At 34.6% G+C, this 22473-nt stretch overlaps 1 protein-coding gene across 1 annotated transcript in view; it reads right to left on the bottom strand.

Moving 5' to 3' along the window:
- Positions 1-244: 244 nt before the first annotated feature.
- SKOR2 (SKI family transcriptional corepressor 2) overlaps positions 245-22473 on the bottom strand; it is a 45041-nt gene continuing 22812 nt past the window's right edge. The window contains exons 4-9 of the mRNA XM_063456807.1: positions 22076-22150; positions 14962-15027; positions 12477-12575; positions 7418-7485; positions 2921-2986; positions 245-732 (exon numbers count right to left, since the gene is read on the bottom strand). Of these exons, the coding sequence (XP_063312877.1) occupies positions 2924-2986; positions 7418-7485; positions 12477-12575; positions 14962-15027; positions 22076-22150 (371 nt within the window). The 3' untranslated portion in view covers positions 245-732; positions 2921-2923. The remainder of the gene's footprint in view (positions 733-2920; positions 2987-7417; positions 7486-12476; positions 12576-14961; positions 15028-22075; positions 22151-22473) is intronic.

Raw genomic sequence — 22473 nt, 5'->3', positions numbered from 1 at the left:
ATCTTTGGAATATTTCTGTTTGTTTGGTTATGGAACAAAATCCTGTGACCCAATCTGCATGTTTTAAAAAAGACTCTTATAGTCATGAAGACCCAAACTATCACTTGATAGTTTTTATTATAGATTTTTTTTTATCCACATAAATGTTAAAGAAACTACAAGAACAGAGATAAATACATTTCTGAACAGAGAGTATATTCATAATTACACTTATATTAAACTGCAAAATATACCCAGGGGGGTTACAGTTTAATCCATACAGCAGGCAGAATATAATATCGGCAGGGCCAACGTCACACTTTGTCCAGTCCAGAAATGACAACATGTCCTTAACTTGTCCCACACCATATAGTGGACACCACTAAACATAGAAAGGAACTCTATTCCATAAGAAGTTCTGAGATACATCTTTTGAGTTTCCAGCTCTATGAGTAGAGCAAATATGGGTTGAACGTGTCATCTTTTTCCAAGTCCTGTCTGTAGGAAGCCTAGTGCATGGTCAATGGTTGCATATACTTTGGTACTGACGGTAGGTCCATACAGATATGGTTTTCTGTTGTCTACTAATAGTTTTTATATGGTATGATACACATGGGTCCTGATTGCTCCAGGCCATCTTTTGCTTCTGAACCATTTTCCCCCGAAAGATCTTTCAAATTTCAGTCTTTATACAGTTTGAAATATTTGTTCATTTTATAACCGATTGTGTAGTCACAGGTTCTGCTGGCCAAGCTGAAGAAAAAAAAAAAAACATACCATTACTCAACAAGGTAACAAAAGATGAAAAAAGTGTTTAGTGATATGTTTCATTCTTTAATACAATAATTGGTGTTCTATTTTAGTGCTCATAGGAAATTGATGAAAATGTATTTAAACAAAAGTAAAGAGTGACTACAGACCTCAAGATTACTTATAGATATAATCTATGTTTTCTTATTGGTATGTAGTGTACATACCTACACCTATGAGGATTATTTAATATACACAATATTAATATACACAAAATTGTAGTGAATTACATATGAATGGTAAAATTGAGTCTAAAAACGGTCATCCAATTTCTTTGGGCTATTTTGGCCTCAGTTCAGCTATGTTAGCTTCAATGTTGTAATTCAAATTTAGGCATTGATTTAAGTAAGCTTTTCAAATGATTTAATGTTTAAAAATATGTTATTATCTTTTATATATTTTTTTTTTATACCGGTATATCTATATATTTTTATGTATGATAAATGTTTCGATATTCTAATATTTTGAAAATACAATTTTAAAATTGGATCCAAAAATATTAAATGATTTGAAAAAGCTTATATAAATATATTAAATGTATGCCTTAATTCGCAACAATTCAATGTTCAATAAAAACACCTGTTGTGTTAGCAGTGCATTGTGGACTCCTAAAATGGGCCATAGAGAGTAAAATGAATTCAAGTAAGTATTTGGTTTTCAGTTTTTATAGTGCCGTTATAAAAATATTACATTTTTGTTTTCATGTGTTTATTTATCTGACTTTTCTGATACTTTAAACAAATTTTGAGTTCCAAGGATTTTATTTCATTTTATTTTAACTAACAGTGTTGTCCTTCGCATTTATCGTTTATAACCTGAAGACACAGTAACCTGTGTAAATGACAGCAGCCTAGAAAATGTGTCTTCTGTTACCGCTCATTTTGATTGCTGAATATGTTAATAAAATCCACATCTTGTGTTTTACATTTACACCTTGTCTCTATCAACAGTCAGGGAAACAAATGCTTAAGCTAAACAGATAACAAACAATGCTCCTGAATACTGCAATCTAGAGGACCTGAGGCCAGCGGTGAGAATAAACTAGATCTATAAAGGAGATGTGGTATTTATTGAAACATCATTGCCTGGAGCATCAATCTAACAATAGCTTTCTGTTCTTGGCTTATCACTCACAGATACAAACACACATTCCATTCTCATTTATACAATGCATTAAAGGGACACTCCAGGCACCCAGAACACTTCTGCCCATTGGAGTGGTCTGGGTGCCAACTCCCATCACCCTTAACCCTGCAAGTGCAATTATGGCAGTTTTTATAAACTGTCTATCAGACAGCCACTAGATGGACTTTCAGCTTCTTAAAACATGAAAAGTGTTTTAAACGACGCTGGACGTCTGCATGCTCTGCATGAGTACCTCCAGCATCGCCAGAATCCCCATAGGAAAGCATTGACTAGTGCTTTCCTATAGTGAGATCTAATGCGTGCGCGCGGCATGCCGTGCATGCGCATTAGGTGTCCCCCGCCGGCTGACGTCCCCGGGGGATGAGCCTGGGCGGAGACTGACCCAGCATGGAGGGACATGGATGCTGGATTCAGGTAAGTCACTGAAGGTGTTTTAACCCCTTCAGCAACATGGGATGGGGGATGGCAGGGAGGGAGGGGGGGCACTGAAGGATTCTGCAGTGCCAGGAAAACGGATTTGTTTACCTGGCACTGGAGAGTCCCTTTGAATAGTGCAGGGTAGGGTAGGGTTTAGAGATGCTCTAATTCAATTACAGACCAAGATGAGATAATCCGCATTTCTATTTAATATTTTAACAAACATACCCCACAGACTGATCATTTCTGAATAAGTTATTACATTTTGAACGTGCCACCGTTTAATTTAAAAATATACATAGTCACTCATTGGCATTGATGCTAATGTACTTTTAAAGGTAACTGTAGACGAATTGCCTTCTTGTTCTGACACAGGTCATGATTTAATAAGCTTTCCAAATGATTCAATAATGTTAAAAAAAAAACTTTCAAATTATTAATCTACAAAAATTCACAAAGACTTTAATTGTGAGTTCGATAGGTTACAGAAAGGATTTGCTAATTGACTGTGATCATTTGAATAGCATGACTGATCATTGATGAAGGTACATGTTCTCACTTTATTTACCTTTTAACTCTTGCTCAGATGTGTGCCAATCTTTTCTTTCCTTATTAAACTTGCTGTGTATGGAATCTGCAAAAGTCAATAACAAATGCCTTGGTCAGATCAGAGTTTCACGACTAACCACACACAGATGCAATATTGTGCCAATCATATCATAGATACTTACTGTTTCCCCATAAACTATATTCAATGTAGATGTCTCTCTATTTTGTCATTCCAGTAGCTAATCTTGAACCCCCATGAACCCACTCTTTGTAGGATGGTTCAACTTACTGAAAGGTTTGCTACCGTGGAAGGGTGGTCAGCAATTCAATAAGCAGTAACCAAACAGAATGTATTTATTTAGAATTAAAAAATATTTGGAAATTCTCAGCAGCAATAGACTTACATAACACTTGCCATTGAATATATGTCAGCCTATTAGCAGCCGCAGTTAGAATTTAAAGAGACATTGGTAGTACATACATATTTTGCTGAGATGGGGAAGATTTTGTTTAAGATTGTAGCATGCAAAAATGGAAAGGAACATGATGCACCAAAGCGCTATCACTTAGAATCATTTCTTAATTGAAAAAAATACAAGTATTGAAGTGTTCTGAAAGTGAGGCAAGGCAATCATTACTACCTTGAACATGCCATTGGTAATTGCTCAACTTTTGAAAAATTGCAACACTTTTCTGATAACTGTTTCACAAATCTCCTCCAGAGTTTGCTATTGCACTTTTCTGGAATGTTTTCAAGAAAACATTTAACTTGATAAAAACGTAGTAGCCACACATTCATTCTTCCCTTGACCCTGCACTTAAAGCGACACTGTCACGCCGAACGTATCTTTCTACCATTGTTTCCTCTTGTCTTCCACTCTCAGAGTATGTTCTTCTTTTCTTCCTGTCTGCTCTAGTTTTCTTTAAAACATAAGACATAGTAGGGACTACTTTGGCTTATGTATTTTTACGACGCCTGACTTTCTTTGACTAAAGAAGGAGCTTAAGTCTGCTCCATTTTCGGAGTCAAAGAAAGTACTCACACTTCTCCTTGACACAGGAAATGGAGCTGACTTAAACTCCTCCTTTGGTCAAAGAAAGTCAGGCGTAGTAAAAAAATACACAAGACAAAGTAGTTCCTATTTCAGAAATAAAGAAAAAAAAAGAACAGATTCTCATAGAGGAGGAGTAGAGGAGAAAGTTAAGTTCGGCGTGACAGTATCGCTTTAACAATGAGCAACAATGTATTTAGTGATCTTGAATCAGAAGCTGCAAGAACATGAATAAGCAGCAGGTGGCGACACAGCACTGCGTGAATTGTAGCTGCTCTGTAATATCGGTGAAACAGAAATTAGATTAGCAACTTTCCCAGGGCTGCAACATTTTTTTATCAGTCTTCTCGTAAAGTAATCCAGCATTGTCCTTTGGTAAGGAATGCAAAAAAAAAAAATAAAAAAAAAATGGGCATCACATTATAGAGACATTTTTAAATCTATCATTGCTCCTAAAATAAATTAGTGTAAAGGTAATTTTATATGTTTACATATTTCAATGTTCTTTCTTTCTATTTTATCTTTGTCCTACTAAAGGAGAAGGTATTTTTCTGGTTTCTGGTTTTAAAAGTTGTACTTCTTTCTTTGTTATTGATCACCAACCCGCCATTTTGTAGTCGGCATCCATTTTCTGGTTTATTGCTAAAAGCTGCATAAATAAACATTTATATAAATGCAGTATTAAAATGTTTTCTCATTCCGAACTTGTTTGCGCAAATGAATTCACTCCAAACAGATGCCTTCCGTTCAGTAAATGCGTTCGGGAACGAACATAAATAAACGAAACCTCGACTTGAAAATATCTTTGATAAAATGCGTCCTTTGTATTAATGCCAAGTTAAGTGTAATGTTTGTCTTGTGAAGATGAGTAATTTTTGACAAATGGCCAACATATTAGCTTTTTCTGTATAATGTGATGTCATGCTATGTGATAAGATACCTATATAACCTGACATGTTGACATGTTATACCAATAAACTCAGAATTGATTTGAAACCTCTCTATTTTATTGTGTGTGTGTCGGTTAATTCTCCAAGCTTGTAGGTGTGATGTGCTGATTGGATTGCCAAGAACGGACTATAGCTGTTAAGATTCCCCAGGGAAGAAATGTATCCCTAGCAGTTACGACTTATGGTTAGAATATATTGAATGGAGCTTGTCTTTCCTTAGGCAAGGTGGGCACACAACATCATCAGAGAGTTAAAGAAACATTTTGGTGTTTCTTTAGTATAGTCCAAATGGACAGAATCTGGTGAAAATGTCTGGATTCCAATTGGAATGACAATTATATCTAATTTAATAATTTACTAAAGCCAACACCCATCACAAGTTGGTCAAACCCACCAAATTTACAACCGGGTGCAGCCAAGCTGGTTAAAAAAACCTCATACAAAATATAGGATATGGAACATTTACAATGCACCGTTTTAAAAGTAAATTGGGACTAAATGTATTGAACAGGATGCAGATTAGCAAATTTTTGTTCAGTTGCTTTTGTACAAGTGAATAATAATTTGTTGTACTATTTGCCCACTTTTTTCCTTTATGCAAAATCAGTCAATTTATGTTTTTTTGAAGTCCTTTTGTGAAGGGACTCCTACAATGAATTAATAAATGCACGTGATTGCTGTCCCTTTAATTATCTGGTAGTGTTTAAGCTAGCATTTATCTATCACTGCTTCCTTATTTCTTTCAATAACGTGCAGCTTGGTATGTTGAAGCATTATGAATTTAAATTGCATGTAGTCCCAGTTAGCAGCTATTGTGTACAAGACTTGTGACAGCTGTTTAGCTAGCTCGTCTAGTGTCTGCTAGAGCCGGCAGGAACAACCGTGTAACCCTGTGTTTTGTATATTGCATTGTCGGTGTCTGTGTGGCTGCATGTCAGCTTTGAAAGTACATTTAAATGAGCAGTGATGTAGAGATCCATCTGCTGGCTGTGTTCCTGGGTAAGTCTCACAGTAATTAGACACTTAGCCAGCTGAGAAAATCAGTAAAGGCCAAATAACATACTTCACAGAAAAGATCACAGGCACAGGATGTATCTAAGATATAACAGCATTCTGCACGGGTTCTGTATGTTTTTGTATGTAGGCACATATTCCTGTATGTAGGTATAAAGTACTGTTCTGCTCAACAACAAAAATATTTGCACATTTTTGGTATATAAACGACTGGAAAATAGTTGAAAATGTTTTTTAAAAGCTATTTTGCCTGAAAATTTCGGATTCCTTTGTTGCATCTCGACAGTTTCCAGTTTAGTGAATTATTAGCCGCACATTGGATAAAAAAAATATATTTATTTATAATGTGTGTTAGAGAGCAAGCCCTAAGATCGCTTTTTAACGTTAACACACGCATTCATGGGCCGCAGATCATATTGTCAAACCCCATTAGATCAAAGAAACGATGTTACACGTGTGATAGTGTGTAGAATCCTATCAGCAATTGCTCTCTTACCCCACTGTGTCTTGGTAACTACACGAGTCCAGCCAAATCCTGCTTCTCTTCGCTCTACGATTCTGTCTGGCTGTGGCAGATAATGTACTATCCTAGACTATCCTTAACAATACAAACTTCCTTTTCTCATTGAAAACAAACTCATTTTCCTGACACTATAGCATGCTTAGGACCCCCTCACCGTCAGGGCCCCCTCCCTTGGTGATGAAGGGGTTAAAATCCCTTCAGTTACTTAGCTTAATCCAGCGCCAGGCTCCCTCGGCGCTGGTGACCTCTCCTCCCCCGCCGACGTCAGCTCCCGAGTGGAGCGGAATGCGCATGCGCGGCAAGAGTCGCGCACTCATTCAATCAGTCCATAGGAAAGCATTTATCCATGCTTTCCAATGGACGTTCTGCATGCTGGAAGACAGCCCCTAGAGGCTGGATTAACCCTGCAATGTAAACATAGCAGTTTCTCTGAAACTGCTATGTTTACAGCTGAAGGGTTAAAACCTGGGGGACCTGGCACCCAGACCACTTCATTGAGCTGAAGTGGTCTGGGTGACTATAGTGTCCCTTTAAAATCTATGGGCTTGGATCTGTTACTGTGTCAATGTGTTTAACCCCTTAAGGACCAAACTTCTGGAATAAAAGGGAATCATGACATGTCACACATGTCATGTGTCCTTAAGGGGTTAAGTCAATCCACTTATGTTATACCTTTAAATCAACGTATCTTCTGGAATCCTGATTTTTTTTGTAAAAATACTGGCTTGTATAGCACTGCCTGCTCTATTTTAAAATCCAAGTATTATTTTGATAACATATTTAATTTATTGCACAAAATAGTTATTACAGGAGTCACAGTTCAATTTTGCTTTTAGAATTATTAATATTTGCGTTTTACAAAGCTCCAACATACTTCACATTGCTTTACAATTATAGAAAGGGAATATCTGAAGAAAGCCTTGTTCCAACAAGCTAACAATCTATGAGATACGATAATTAATCGTCTATTAACTTACAATTTGTATCTGTTGAACCATCTCTTCTCTGTATGCCAGTTCACGTTTCATTTGATCGTGAAAGTTATCTGGAAGAAAAAAAAAATGTGAACAATTAGTTTTGCAAAGAATAAATAGGTGATATGTAAAGCAGTAAATAGTTTGTGAGCAATTTTTGGAACTTCAGGAACTAATAATTATTGCTATAATAGTAGAAATGTGAAATATTTATATATATAATTAAAATTACATTTTTTTTTGTTTTTCTTTCAGGCAAAGAATCATCACTAGACAGCAATGTATGCGCAATAGTACCTTGGGAATTTTTTATTCCAAAAAATGTTGATCAATGCCAATATTTTCTTTCAATTTATAATTCCACAAATTGCATTGCCACACGCTTTCAAAACAATGATACCCAATGTTAAAATGTCCGCTTTATTTATTTAGCTAGATTAAGATCCACTGCCAAAAAAATCCTTTTGTTCCTCATCTGACCTGTTTTAGAAGGTTATACAGGTCTTACAATATCACGGTTGTTCATATGTGTATCCAAAAGGAATTTCAAATTGTAGGCCCAAATAGCCAAGTCTTTTAAAAAAAAAAAAAAAAAAAATTGTGAATTTTCCAATCCTGCTATTCTGGACAATTCACAGTTTAATGAATAAAAACCCTACGTTTGTTTTATTTTTCTAAGCGTTAATCCTCCCTTTTGAATTAGTGGATTGCATTTATGAAATGGAAAACATAAACGCAACCACTCACTCGACCATTAGAACAAAATAGAAAATACAATAAAATGCAAACAGTCGTCAAGGCCAATAAACACAAATAATTTAACAAGGAAGACACTGCTCAATGCTATCTTGTCTTAGAGAGTATAGTAAATTTTCCTCCAGGTCTCTCTCGCTCTGTCTCATAATGGAGTTGGAGAGAGCTGAGAGCAATACAGCTGCAGTTATAACCATTAAACAACTACTCTATGATTTTAACCAACCTCATAGGGAGTTATTGAAGAAAACAGGAAGTAGCCAAAGGAGCCAAATTTTCTCAAGTGAGGAAGCCATTAGAGGTCCCTCCAGGGGAAACGTAGATGGATATAAAATAATATATTGGTCCTGATGGGTTTGTTTTCCAAACAACTTAAAGAGATGTTTATTGTATTGTTTAACCCATATTAAGCAATCGGATGCGGACTGAATGTTAAATTACTACGCTTTGGTCTAGAAAATCACCAGTGAGCCTTTGTTCTTTATAAACTGTGTAAGGGATTCTATGGTAAGGTTTTAGCCGAGGTTAAATTTGTAAATCATTTTATATTTCAAAAACTTTTTAAAAATATAACCTTTTGATGATCTTCTAAAAATGTGTTCAGGGTATGCAGAGAAACCTGAGGGCTTCCTAAATATCTCGTAAGAAAATTATTTTGTGTAAAATGTCATGCTTTAAATTTTCCTTTATTTTTAGAAAGCAAAAACCACAGATTTCTACTATTCGCCTGAGTTTTGATGTGATGTGTCAAAGCAGAAACAGGTACCTAAGCTGTCCGTTACATTAAAGTCTAAATGCCATGGTTTAACTAAAATTGTTACAATGAAACATTTAATAATTTCATCTATACGTTATGCAATCAGAATTGCTCACAAATTAATAGATCATTCAATAAATGCAACAAAGGATGCGTTCAATTTATTCACCTGTCATTCAATTCCATGAATAGAGGTCTATGCTGACGTCACAGTATCTATACCAAGAACTGAGTGACACGAGAGAGCAGGAGATACCCTCTTTTAGATGATTCTCCTGCTGTTCATCACAGCATCATTTTACGTTGCCTTTAATTCAGCCATACATCTTTGAGAAACTAACTGTACAAAATGTCACGATAATTTCCCATTTTATTGTGGGTCCAATTGCTGTTTGTGTATGCTATGTAGAGCATTGGTGTTCTGTTACTTCAGGCAGTAGTTAACCACTTTTTTTTTTCCTTAATGTCCAACACTGAATATGCGTGGTTCTATGTTATCCTTCCTTTTAGCTTTCTGTTTCTATAAGAAACCATTGAAATGTAGCAGATATGTATACATACCATAGAGCCCACAGTGCATGCGCAGGCTGTCCTCAAACAAATGTGTGGGTGACAACATGCTGTCTGGGAATGCTCATCCATTTCATTGTTGCTGTTCAGGAGCATTTGTTCTAAGTATTTGTGTGTGTTTAATTAGAGTTCAAGTTGCATTATTTGTAGGACTCTTTCAATGGTGCATTTGGAGGTACTTAACGATTGTAAGGGAATTTATTTATAGACTTTGTAGAAGCAAGGGTGGTCAAGTTATACAAGGTTTCTGAATGACAGACACTGAAACTATCAATGCTAAAATAGCCCCTTGTTTTCTGAAGCACCAATATAATTAAACAAAGTGGACTACAGTGCATTCATTAAGTATGGTTAGTTATATTCAATTAAAGAGCATTTGATTAAGGCAACTTTCATCAAAAATATTACATTTTTATACAGCAATAAAAAAAAAATAGTCAGCAATAAAAAAATATTTTTTTCTTTCCATACAGACTAAGTTCCATAATATAATACTATGGAAGAGCACAATCTATTGTCATATATAGTATATTTAAATAAAAAAATCTCAGCTGCACACATCCTGCTTTTGGAAGCAATCACCAGCAATGATACAACACGTAGATGACATTTTTAGTAACGTAAGCTGAGGTTGATAAAGACATACGTCCATCAAGCTCGACCTGCAGAGTATTTCTTGTGACCCTCATCCTATATTTATATTGATCCTGATAATGAGCAACCGTAAACATTTAGACCTATCATGGACGATATGGACATGCTATTACAGATTCCCAAGGACATTGGTACTGAGTGTCATGTAGCAAGGAGTGAAGGAGAACAAATAATGGAAATATGAATTATGGAACTAAATATAAAGTGACTCTGAAAAAAATAAATAGAAAACAAAAAGGAAACAAAAAAAAATGAGTTCTTACAAGAATATTTGTGTTCACGTTAAGGTCCGATATCTACTTAATAACCAATCCATTTGATAAAAAATCCAATTCCAGATGTTGATTTGGTAGGACTTTGAAATGGAAATTGGAAAATGATGCTATTACTAATATTAAGGAGTGATAAAAGCATAGACCGCAATGAGAAAAAAGTGACATTGTGACGGATTCAGGATGCAATGTATGGGCAGAGGTTACCCAAGTCATAGGTAACAGCTGAATGAACACAGACAATATCACAAAAAAACGTGTCATGTGCGCTGTGTCAGTGCATTGTGTTTCCTTACTGGCAGTTGCCATCATTATGCAACTCAAGGTTTACAAGCTATGAATTTATTTTCAATTTTTTTTTTTATGCTAAGATAATTTTGCATTACGAATTTAAAAGACACATATGGACTTACGTATCTTTAGTATTATTTTATTTTATACGTGTCTAAGGCACGTGTATGAAATTTGTGTCCTTACAGAAACAGACACAGAATGATGTTCATCATGGAGTACCGGTCTTTGGGTGTTACAATGTTGCACTCAGAATCTACCTATTAAAACAAGGAAAGTAAGGTGTCTTCTTTAATCTATGCTATTTTTGCATATAAAGCTTTGCATATGGTCAGTTTTAAAAGTTCCATTTTTTTCTATAGCGAATCCTATTTCTGTGCACTTCTTAGTGCTCAGTGGTAGTGCTTAGTGATAGCTGAAAAGCAATCCACAACACTCATGTTTAATATACTTCTAAATGACTGACAAATACAGTAATTATTTGAACCTGTGTACCTACACTATAAATGATATATAGCTTTATGGACATTAGTAATGAATATACTCCAAATATGTCATCTTCTACAACTAAACTCTATAAATAGTATATTGTATAGCATGGTCTAATAAATAATGTTTGCTTATTTTGTGATATTTGTCTATCAATAACTGATCATCTCTTGGTTTATAACCACATCTCTAGAACATTCCCACAATTCCTGGTAAGTATGATCAGTCCTGCATTTTCCTACCCCATGTCCTCTGACCCTTACTTTCCATCACTACAAAAAGATAGCTCTGAAAATCTGGAATGACCTGCCAGAAAATAAAAATCAAACCTTCCACCAGACTGAAGTCCATGGAGACCTCTGTGTCTATCTAGATTCAATCAAGAAGCAGGTGCACTCATTGTATAATTTACTGTATGGATCTCAGGGAATGTGTAGCATTGTATATTGTGTAGGTTCTCCAGGTCATACTTGAAAATGAGAGAAATTTCAATGTATTCTTTCAAAACATTTTAAAAGAAAATCATAACCTAGATTTTTAAAGTTAGACTAATGAATAATCCCACAACTGATCTGCTGGTGAAATAAATCTATTTACACTCAACATTATGTATTTGATTATTATTTTTTTCGGATTCCTCTTTGGATATTAATGTGAACAATGGGAATAGTTGACGCAGTCTTTTAAGCCGGGTTATGGTAATTCACTAGAACAGGACCTGATAAGTAAATTGCAAAATTTAGGCCCAAGTAGCCAAGATTAAAAAAACAAAATGTGTAAAGTTTTTCCAAATCTGTCTATGTTGGCCTAGAATTTATAATTCTCTTCTACAATTTTGAAAAATATTTGGTTTAATATATAATATCCTGAGTGTGTGAGGTCCAAAGCTACATCCTTAACATATAGATAAATCTTACCAGTAAGTAGCTAATTATGAAGTTTGGATATTATAACAATATATCTGTCAATTATATCAGGACGCTGCCATGTGACATTAAAACGGATTCAGAAAACAAAACTAAATCACAAATGATCTAACCAATTCTCTTTAACCCCTTAAGGACCAAACTTCTGGAATAAAAGGGAATCATGACATGTCACACATGTCATGTGTCCTTAAGGGGTTAAAAAGGAGCCTGTTGGCTAAAATATATTAAAAACCTAAATTCTTTTAAAATACAATCAGTAGACATACATAATGATTGTTCTTTATGTATGGGTTATTGTAAAGCATTTTTGTTGGAGTGCAAATTAGAATTGAATAAATAAAACTTACTGAAAACCGGAAAGGATGGCGTCCCTTTTAAAACTTGAAACTCCTGCTCGAGCCTCCGCCGAAGATCTATTTGTTCAAACAAGACTTTCTGAAGTTCTTCTGGAAAAGTCAAAAACAAAAAAAATACACTTTGTTAAAACCGCTTTACAAATATGCAGGTACAGGAAATGACTCCATGTGATCATCAAAGAAAATATATAAAAAGAAACGATAAAAAAAAAAAAGAATTATTTTTTCCAGCTTAAATGGTTCCTTTGGCATGCGATAGATTTGATGCAAATTTCCATGAATACAAATGAATGCAATATATTATTTTAAAGTATTATATTACGGTGTCATGTATTGATTGATACGCATGCATTAATCTCAATTATATCCGCCAAGGGTCCATATATTATTCATATGATGCCTGTCAAATGTAAAATATGTTTTAAAAGACTGTTATCCACCAGGCTTATTCACTAACTCTTTCACAGATATATTGGGGGAAGGCCTGTATTAAGTACCCCGTCAGTTGATTGATGTGTTCAGTGCCTCAGGCAATGAAGGAGTTAATCTAAAATTGTAAAAGCTTTTTATAAGGATAGGTAATGAGTGACCTCTCGTGTGTTCACTAAAAAGGATCTATTATCTGTCATACATTTATTAATCAATACATTACTTTATCGCCAACCCCTCCATCCATGTATTATAATTTAGAGGAGAAACTAACATTAAGGGGTGTTTATAAACCGGCTGAGATGTTTTTAATTCATACATCGCAAAGTATAATTGGATATATTCTCAAACTTGCAGTCAATAAAATATCCAAACTAGATTTTCTAAAATTCCTAAATATTCAAGCTGTGACTATTGCGGAGTTTCAGTATATTTCCAATTCAGTTATTGTTGCCTAAATGATGCATTGCAGTTTTAAGTCTACCGCAATTCAGTGCATTTGAGTAAACTTTGGTATTTTCTAAAGATTGTTTGCACATCAGGGATCGCAGTTTATTATGTTGCTGATCATTTTGTTCCCCATTCAATGTTCACTAGACTGACTTTCAAAAATATCAGTCATTTATTTGCTAAATAAATAAGTACTTCTTAATTGAGTTTTGACTTTTTATTAAAATCCTGCAACTAACCGGATTTAGGAGAAATAAAGCACCATTTATTTTTAGTTATGGTAGCTATAAGCTCTACGTCATTTGTTACATTGGGTTTCTGTTGGCTACGTAATCTGAAAATGATAATTTAAATTGTTTTACTATGGATTTATCACTTAGGATGTTTTGTTCCCACCTTAATAAGATGCCTTACTTACTGTAAAAAATTTAAAATCTTCATTTTTTTTTTCTTAAGCTATTAATTTAAAGACATGTTGGAATCATTTACTAAATGTCAGAATAAGCTGTAATGTCTCAAATAATAAATAAAACTTCTTTTAAAAAAAAATAAAAATTGGCATCTGTATATCTAAAGACAGTGCAGGCTACTATTAGTCTCTGTCTATAGGCTTCGATATGTACCTTGACCTAATTCTACTGCCGCGTAAAAGGAGTTTGTCTGCATTACAGCACCGTAACAGTGAGGCCAACAGGCTCTCGTACAGTATGGAAGGGGAAATGATAGGTAGTAAGGTAGACTTGCATTATAGATTGACTCTAGAGCACGGGTTCCCAACCCAGTCCTCAAGAACCCCCTACCAATTCAGGGTTGACTCTAGAGCTAGGAGAGTTTTGTTTACCAGTTTCTAGAGCTAGGAGAGTTTTGTTTACCAGTTTCTAGAGCTAGGAGAGTTTTGTTTACCAGTTTGGAGGGGAGAAAAGGGATTTGCTTACATTTTGTTTTGCTAAGTTAAATGAAGCCAACTCAATTTATACACACGATTGGTAGGAAAGGTTTTTAGGTCATATGAACAATGAGCGGTTCTAAAAGTGGAACACTCAGCAGGGATATTCCGCTAGCTTTCATGGTGAAAAAAGTTTTCCCCAGACTTCACTGTCATCTTCCAACTTTACTGTCATCTTGTTTTTATACAATTTAGTAAGTATTATAAACCAGATATCTCTTTTTTTAAAGTGTAAAAATGTATTTTTAATGCTTAGGTTTTTCTTTTGGTTGGATTCCAACTTATAAAAAATATGATATCTACATTAAAAAAAAGAACACAATCTTGTATGTGTATGTATATATGTGTGTATATTTGTGTATATTTCATTTTGTACTTCATCCCATTTACACAGTATATCTGATTTTTTTTTTTCAATGGAACACTTGCTTCTGTAATAATTGAATTATCTTTAAAATAGAACATCTTATAAGTTATAAGACACCAACATATTCCATAGTGCAGTACAATGGGTACAGGCATATAAGTAAATGCAACAAGCCAAGTTTGATATACAGCGACAGCATTATCTAGTGTCACTGTAACGCTCTGTCTTTTGCCATCGCTCCCCTAGAAAAAAAAATCGCCAAGTAAGTTAAATTATATCTATACCTTTTCCCATGCTGCCGACATCTTTCTTCAGTGAATGAGATGTACTGTTTTCTTGGCTGGCTTCTCCTAAAGGGAGAAAACAAAACCATGTAATTTAATGACTTTTGCTGTTACAATTTTAGTTTTTTTTTTTTTTATCCTCCCTATATCCTTTTTTTTTTACGGCTGCCAAGTAATTGACTTTTCTAAGATTAAAACAGTTTCATGGGTAGTGGAATGACTGCATAAATTTCAGATTAAGGGCCTTTTCAGTACAGAATATTGCCATAGGCATACGAGAGGTTACAGCGCTGGCTTGGTAGATTAACCATTATCTTATATGGCGTACAAATAGAGTTTTGCATGTTTTAAAAGGATTGAAAGAGACAGATATTGACATCTTTTTTGTGTGTGTGTGTGTGTGGATAAAAGTCTATTGTTAATCTATTGTATTTCAAAGTCCATCTGTAATTTTAAAGCTTCAATGAGTTTTTAACCCTTTAGGTACCTTTGCTAACACAATTAAAACGAGGGTGCATCAGGTAACAATCAAAAAAGCGAAATATAAATATAGAGCCAATTATCGATTAGTATAGACCCAATCAATAAGTGTTGGACTGATGAATAACTCCCATGTTCTAAACAGAATTAAAAGTAGAATTCATTTTTTTTTTCGTTAATCTTATTAACCCCTTCAGTTTTACTTGCATTGTATATTAGTTTTTACAAAATTAATTCAAAACAGCCGAACGCTGGAATAGCCTTCCCGCAAGAGTGACAAAGGACGCCATGTTGCAGGAATTTACAATTACGGGATGTACTTCCAAAGTGTAAATAGATTAAGACTGAGGTTTAATAATGGGAGACTATATATATTGTTGGTTCGTATTTAGTATCACAAACGGAGAGTTCTGTAAGAGTGACATTTGCAATGAAGGAATATTTGCAGACAGACAGTCATGTCCCTAATACATTCATTATCAGATGATTTACTGGGTTGACATGAGGCTGCGAAGCATGTCAATAATCCTCTTGCATTTTTGTGGTTACTCTTCCCCACTCGGAGAAAATCCTGCAGTCAAGGCTTTTATATGTGTCTGGATCTGATAAGTAGCGAAGATGTCCACTGATGACATCATTATGTCATGTCACTAATGGAAATTCTAGGAACCAACTCAGAAGAGCAAGCTAATGGGGGCCTTCAGTTTTAACCTTATCAGTACATTGTTTTTATGTCCTGCACACAAGTGATAGAGCCTGTGTGAAAACTGTTAAAGGAACCTTGGCAGAATGTCAGCCATTTTGAACCTGCCCAGCAAGTAACATGCACATGACAACATGGTGGCTATCTCTCATTGACTAGTACTCAACAAAAACACAGTTAGTGTTTTGCAGTATGTATTTTAGAGAGTGCCATTGCATTAGCCATGAGTTATTCATTAATTATCGCTTTATATTATATAGTTCTTTTACATTTATTTATAGCTTTGAATTCAAGTGTGCTAATAATGCAAAATATAGACTTCAGTTAACATTACCCAGTAGTTGCCATGCCAAGCTGGAAGTGTGTGATCTCTGCTCTAGCCATATCTCCAGTGGGGGTGGAGCTATGGGAAGCCACAGCCTCATTTAGTGTTAAATTGCTCAAAACATTTTAACATTAAATGGAGGAACAGTGCCAGAAACTCCAGGCACTATGATCATTTCAATTAAATGAAATGCTTATCATGCCTACATAGTCCCTTTAAGTGTTGTGAACTAAAAAAAAATGTGTAGGTCTGAGTGGGCACTAAATAATTAACCAAATGACAAGCTATTCTCATTGTTCTTATACATTATGTTTTGGAAATGTTGTCAACCAGCAATTGGAGGTCCAAGATTGGACAACCATGAAAGTAATATAATATTTATTGAATAACAAAGTGGTTAATACAGCAATCATTAAAGTGGGATCAAGTTGGGTCTTTAACTCAAGGTTACGCGTGGCCTCCACGTAGTTCAACACTATCACAATGAGTTTTGTCTGCTATGAGTTCATGATATGAGTCCCTACTTTGAAAAACGTTGGAAGCCTGACATTACCTACTGAATACTAAGTAGTTTTATGATAGTACAGTCTCACAATAACTTATACACCTCAACAGGTACCTTAGAGGAACACTCTAAGCTTCATAAACACTATAGTGCACTGCAGTAGTTATGGAGCCAGAAGTGCCCTGGTGCTCGACCATTGTAAGTAGTCAAACATACCTTTTTAGAATGATTTGGCTTTTTACCTGGGGTCCTCCGAGCACCACTTCTGGCTCTCTGTCTGAAGTAGTGGAGTCATGGAGGGGCTCCCAGCAGACCCTTGGTAAGATGTCAAACCTTTCTAAATGGTTTCACATCTTACAATGAGTGCACACAAAGGCACTCCTGGCACAATAACCACTACTATGCTGTTTTGGTTATGATGCTTAGAGTATTCCTTTAAATATATAAGTACCAGGAACTAGTTATCCTGACGTAATAGCAAAACACTATTTTATTGACATCAGGTCAGCTTAAAGTATCACTATAGGGTCAGGAACACAAACACGTACATGAGAGAGGCTGCAGGGAGCTATAGTTCTCACCTGAACAACCTCATTAAGCTGAAGATGTTCAGGTGACTATAGTGCCCCTTTAATCTAAATAATCAGGATATTCCATGTCCATATAGCTGTGCGTGAGTCAGGTGGTGATGATTGTGAGGAATAGCATTTTTCAAAGTATTAAATTTCCCCAGACTTAGTCACATACGTAACCGGTTTTGCTATTTTGTTAGTTTACCTTGCCTCGGAAGCCTAGATGTTTCTGAACTAAATATCTTGTGATGCTCAGTCATACTTCACTGTACCAGACTAACTCTTATATAATGCATAGGACATTATTTATGAATACACAATATAACTTGTTTGCCTTCCTGTGGCATATTTGGCAAATGTCCCAGGTTATATTCAGGCCAAGACAACAATCATTCCAAATATAAGGATTTTGGGCACTAGGTTTAAAGAAGTAAATTTCAAAATTAGAAAAAGAGGCGAGCTACAAAATTCGTAATGGGGTGGAAAACATTCATTTGTTTTCTTTAGAAAAAAAATACATCTCAGAGGGGATATAATAGCACTAAATAAATATATACTGGACCAATGCAAACTACTGTGTGATAACCTGTTCATTAGCAGGAATATACAACAGGTAACATTCAATGAGACTGGAAGAAAGGCGTTTTCACTTACAGCAAAAGAAGGGCTTCTTTACAATAAGAACAATCAAGATGTTGAATTATCTACCTAAATAGACTGTCTGATGTGATTCTATAGATATTGTTTAAGAAAAGTCTATATGTTGTTTTTTTTTAAACTAGACTATTGAAGTATATAATGTATATAAATGGAATCGAGAAGGATTTTCCCACTTTTTGTAGCATAATTGGAGTTTGCTTCAAATTAGTTTTTTTAGCCTTCCTTTGGATCGACAGTATAAAAATATGTGTTTTAAAGGTTGATCTTGATGGACCTGAGTCTTTTTTTAACCTTATAACTACTATAAAACTCTTAAAGGGACACTTCATGCACCATAAGTAATATACGCATTGTAGAGATTATGATGCTAGTAAGCTATAGGTGAAATCCCATCAGTTTTTACTATGTGTGGTTTAACCTCCTTTGCTGTGGCCATCAAAATTAGAAAGTTCTCTTTTCTTTATTATCTGCCCAACATATTGAAGCAGTGGGAAGGTACAAGTACTAAAAGTTAAGGGATTTGGCTGTGTCTCTCATTGCATGGTATAAGTATTCACTGAATTCTCATATTGAACACATATTTTAAGTGGATAATAAGTAATTTAATACTATGTATCATTTATCACTGAAAATAACTCTTTTACACTAATAGCTTACTGAATCTCTCCCCCTTGTGCTTTTGAGATTATTGTCACATTACATACTGTAATCATGTATCCGTTTATCTTGAAGTAAATCCAAATCCATACATGGTCTAAGTTTTTCATTATTTCATGAGATGTAGAACCTTTCGTATATTGAGTTCATAGAGCTTGATGACTAGCCCAATCTAGCAGTTTTGACCCAGAATAGTTTTCTATAACTGTGTGTGTCACACAACTTTTACTATGTAATCGGTTTTAAAATGTTAATGCCATAAACCTGTAGGTATAACCTCCAGCTGGGACAGGGAACAAATGATGTCCTTGCAAGCGGTGGCTTTATATAATTTATTTTTTAAATATATGTGTTTAGTAAAGAGTCCACTTTAGTTAAAATAATATTAATATTCATTTTTCTACCACAGACTTTCTAGAATCCACTTCCACAATTATTTAATGTGCTGCCTCAGTTGGTGCATTTATAGACTTTAAAAAAATATATTTATTCATTATATAACAATATTGCATGAGATATGGCTTTCATATCCCTTTGTCCTCCAATGTAAGCCTATGTTGGGAGTCTATCTATGTGCTCATTATTTCTTATATCGTGGCTTATACTTGATGCTTTAGAAAATGTTGTAATTATATGATGAAATGTAAAGATAAAAAAAAGGAACTGACAAATCATAAAATCAATAGAATAAACATCATTTAGAAAAAGGGAAATCAAATGATGGAATTGAAGATCAGGCGATAGAATTATACTCTACTGGTGGAAAGAAAGGAAACGATAAAATATTAAGCGAAGACAAATAGGTTCAACTGGAACCGGATGGTGAAAATTGAGATGTAAGAAGGTTAAAGAATGGGATTCTGAATGCCTTTGGTGTTCTTTATTGGCAGTTTAATAACCATTTATATACATTTATAGCCATATGTGAAACTTGCTCCCAATTGGCACATATGGCCTGGCGCCTTATTAATAAAAAAAATATATTACCTATATAGACAAGCATGACCTTCTAGTGAGAAAGGTCACATTTTCTTTGTCAAGTGTAGGAATGAATACACAGTTTGCTTCACAGCAAAATATATCATCTATCTATCATCTATCTATCATCTATCTATCTATCTATCTGTCTGCCTGTCTGTCTGTCTGTCTGTCTGTCTATTATATCATTCTATCTATCTATCCATATTTCCACTCCTCTATTATCTACCAATCTGTTGATCTGTCGATCCATCATTTTTGTGACATGGCAAGAGCAATGAAAGTTACATTTAATGCACTGATGTAACCATTATCCTTATATACTGTACTATCTGAAAACATTAAACATTTAAACTTTATTGAAAACAATTGCTTGCATGTATTGAAGTATTTTGTAATGCATGCAAATAAGAAAATAACTTTTTTCAGTGCATCTCTTCCCCATAACCTGGCTTTATGTTAGCAAAAGCAACCATCTTTAAGTCATCTTTGGTCAAGAGTATCACTTATACAACCAACGACAGTTTACTTTGAGCTGGTGCTCATTTACAAATCCTCTTGTTGTGAGCAAGTACTTGACATCTCTTAATGTATCCTGGACCTTTTTCGGTCATTCAACTTATATAATGTATTGGCAGATATGTGTTGCTTCTGACCAAAGAGGACTTAAATATGGTGGGCACCATTGATCAAGAGCAATGAAACACATAGCTATTTGTATGAATGCATTACAAAATAATAAGAAGCTATCGTATACGTATCGTATATTGTTAATAATACTTTTATGACAGTTTTCTCTTAAAGTACATATTAGTACTGCAAAACAGTAAAATAACTGTGCAGAAATGCAAACATAATTATTGAGTTTAAGCATGGGTGCCTGTCTATGAATTATGATAATTTTGAGAATTACTATAAAAAAAATCTAGTATTTGTAATATCATACCTCTTAAATATCATTAACCAATAGTAAATTTGTGTTGAATACACGGCAAACCAAAGTAGAGCACTAAAAATTACTTTAAATATCTTAAATATCACGTCTGTCTCTTTCTTAGAAATAAATAAAATGCCAGACACTTCAACTGATATCTAAAAAAAAATATTCCAAATCGCTATTAGCATGTACAAATCCAACGTTGTGGCCTATTGCGCACGGGTCTTCACCAAGACAAATACACATTTGAATTATAAACGGAGAAAAAAAACTCAACGTGCTGGATTATATCTGTCTAATAAAGACGGAATATTAGGAGTGACGAATATACATTCATGCTTATTGAGAAATAAAATAATGTTGAACGGAGCATATGACCTTTTTTATTTTGCATTTAAGATACAGATATAAAGAAGAGTCTGTTTATATCTGATGAGCACTTACAGCCTTTTTAAAGTATACACCAGGGGCAGTAAGTGTTGGGGCCCAGTTGCGCCCCTATGTCTTGAATTTGCAGAATTCACTGAGGCCAGGCCAACCACATCTCCTCTCCCTGCTCCTCTCAGCCCCTCTCTGCAGCCTGCTCTCTCTGTCTCATTTGACAGGCAAATTTGCAGACATTGCCTCGGGATAACAACCTCGTTTGACAGTCAATTAACCGTGAATAGTCAAAGCCAAGGCAGTTTGCATTACATAAATGGAAAATTAGATTCCTTTTTCCCAAGAAAGCAAACCTCTCTTTAAGACACTGCATTAGACAACTTAGTATCAAAAGTTCTAATCACGTATTTCCCAAACCCCTCGGAGACATTTAGCAATCAGTAAAAGGTGGTTTCATTTAATTTGTATAATGTAATTTTTGTAAATGTATTATACATTTTGTGTAGAGATCATTATCATGGAGATAATATAAATGTTGGCAGTGAAGCCATAAAACACCTTTAATGTCTTTCTGACAGATATAAAAAGCAATAAACTGTGATCCTTTTTAATGGAAGGTTTGTAAGAGAACATTTCAATTATTATCATTTCATGCTTTTGCAGATTCTCTCATTGTATATGTTTCTAAAATCCCCTTTTGATGCATCCTCTGCAATTAATAATCCTGTTGCTATTAATGTGTTTCTTTCTCTCTATTTTTTTTTTTTGCTTGCAATATGTTTATTCTCAGTGTAATAATCTGCTTTGAGTGGTTTTCATTCTAACCCTTGCTAAACAACTTTGGTTATACGTTTATTAAGGAGGGGTGTTATCATGGACGAAATTATATCAGCAATGTCTTTACAAATCTTACTACCTCCTATCTGTCTCCAAAATTCACCTCCAGATGGCTCTGAATCTGTGATGTAGAAGTGCATTTCTTTGCTTTTATCTGCAAATACAAAAAAAAAAATTAAAACCAACATAAACAGAATGGGAAAGACTCGGTACGGATATCCATCAGCATTACTGATAAGATGAAGGTATACCATGGGGTGTTACATTAAGTAGGATAAAATCAATGATCTAGGGGGCTAAATCGATAAATTGTGACCAATGCTATTTTTATAAAATTATTTGCAAAATTGAAATCAAAAGTTTTTGTTTATATTTAATTTTTAAACATTTTTTGTTTTCTGCAGGTTTCCCTAAATCTTGCAAATTGTATACCAACTAACAAGTAGCTGTAATATAAAAGTATTTAAGTAGATGTGG

Source organism: Pelobates fuscus, chromosome 5 (assembly GCF_036172605.1).
Source record: "Pelobates fuscus isolate aPelFus1 chromosome 5, aPelFus1.pri, whole genome shotgun sequence".
Classification (NCBI taxonomy): Eukaryota; Metazoa; Chordata; class Amphibia; order Anura; family Pelobatidae; genus Pelobates; species Pelobates fuscus.
Note: the sequence above shows the minus strand (reverse complement) of the source record. Positions and strands in the feature narration are given on the sequence as shown.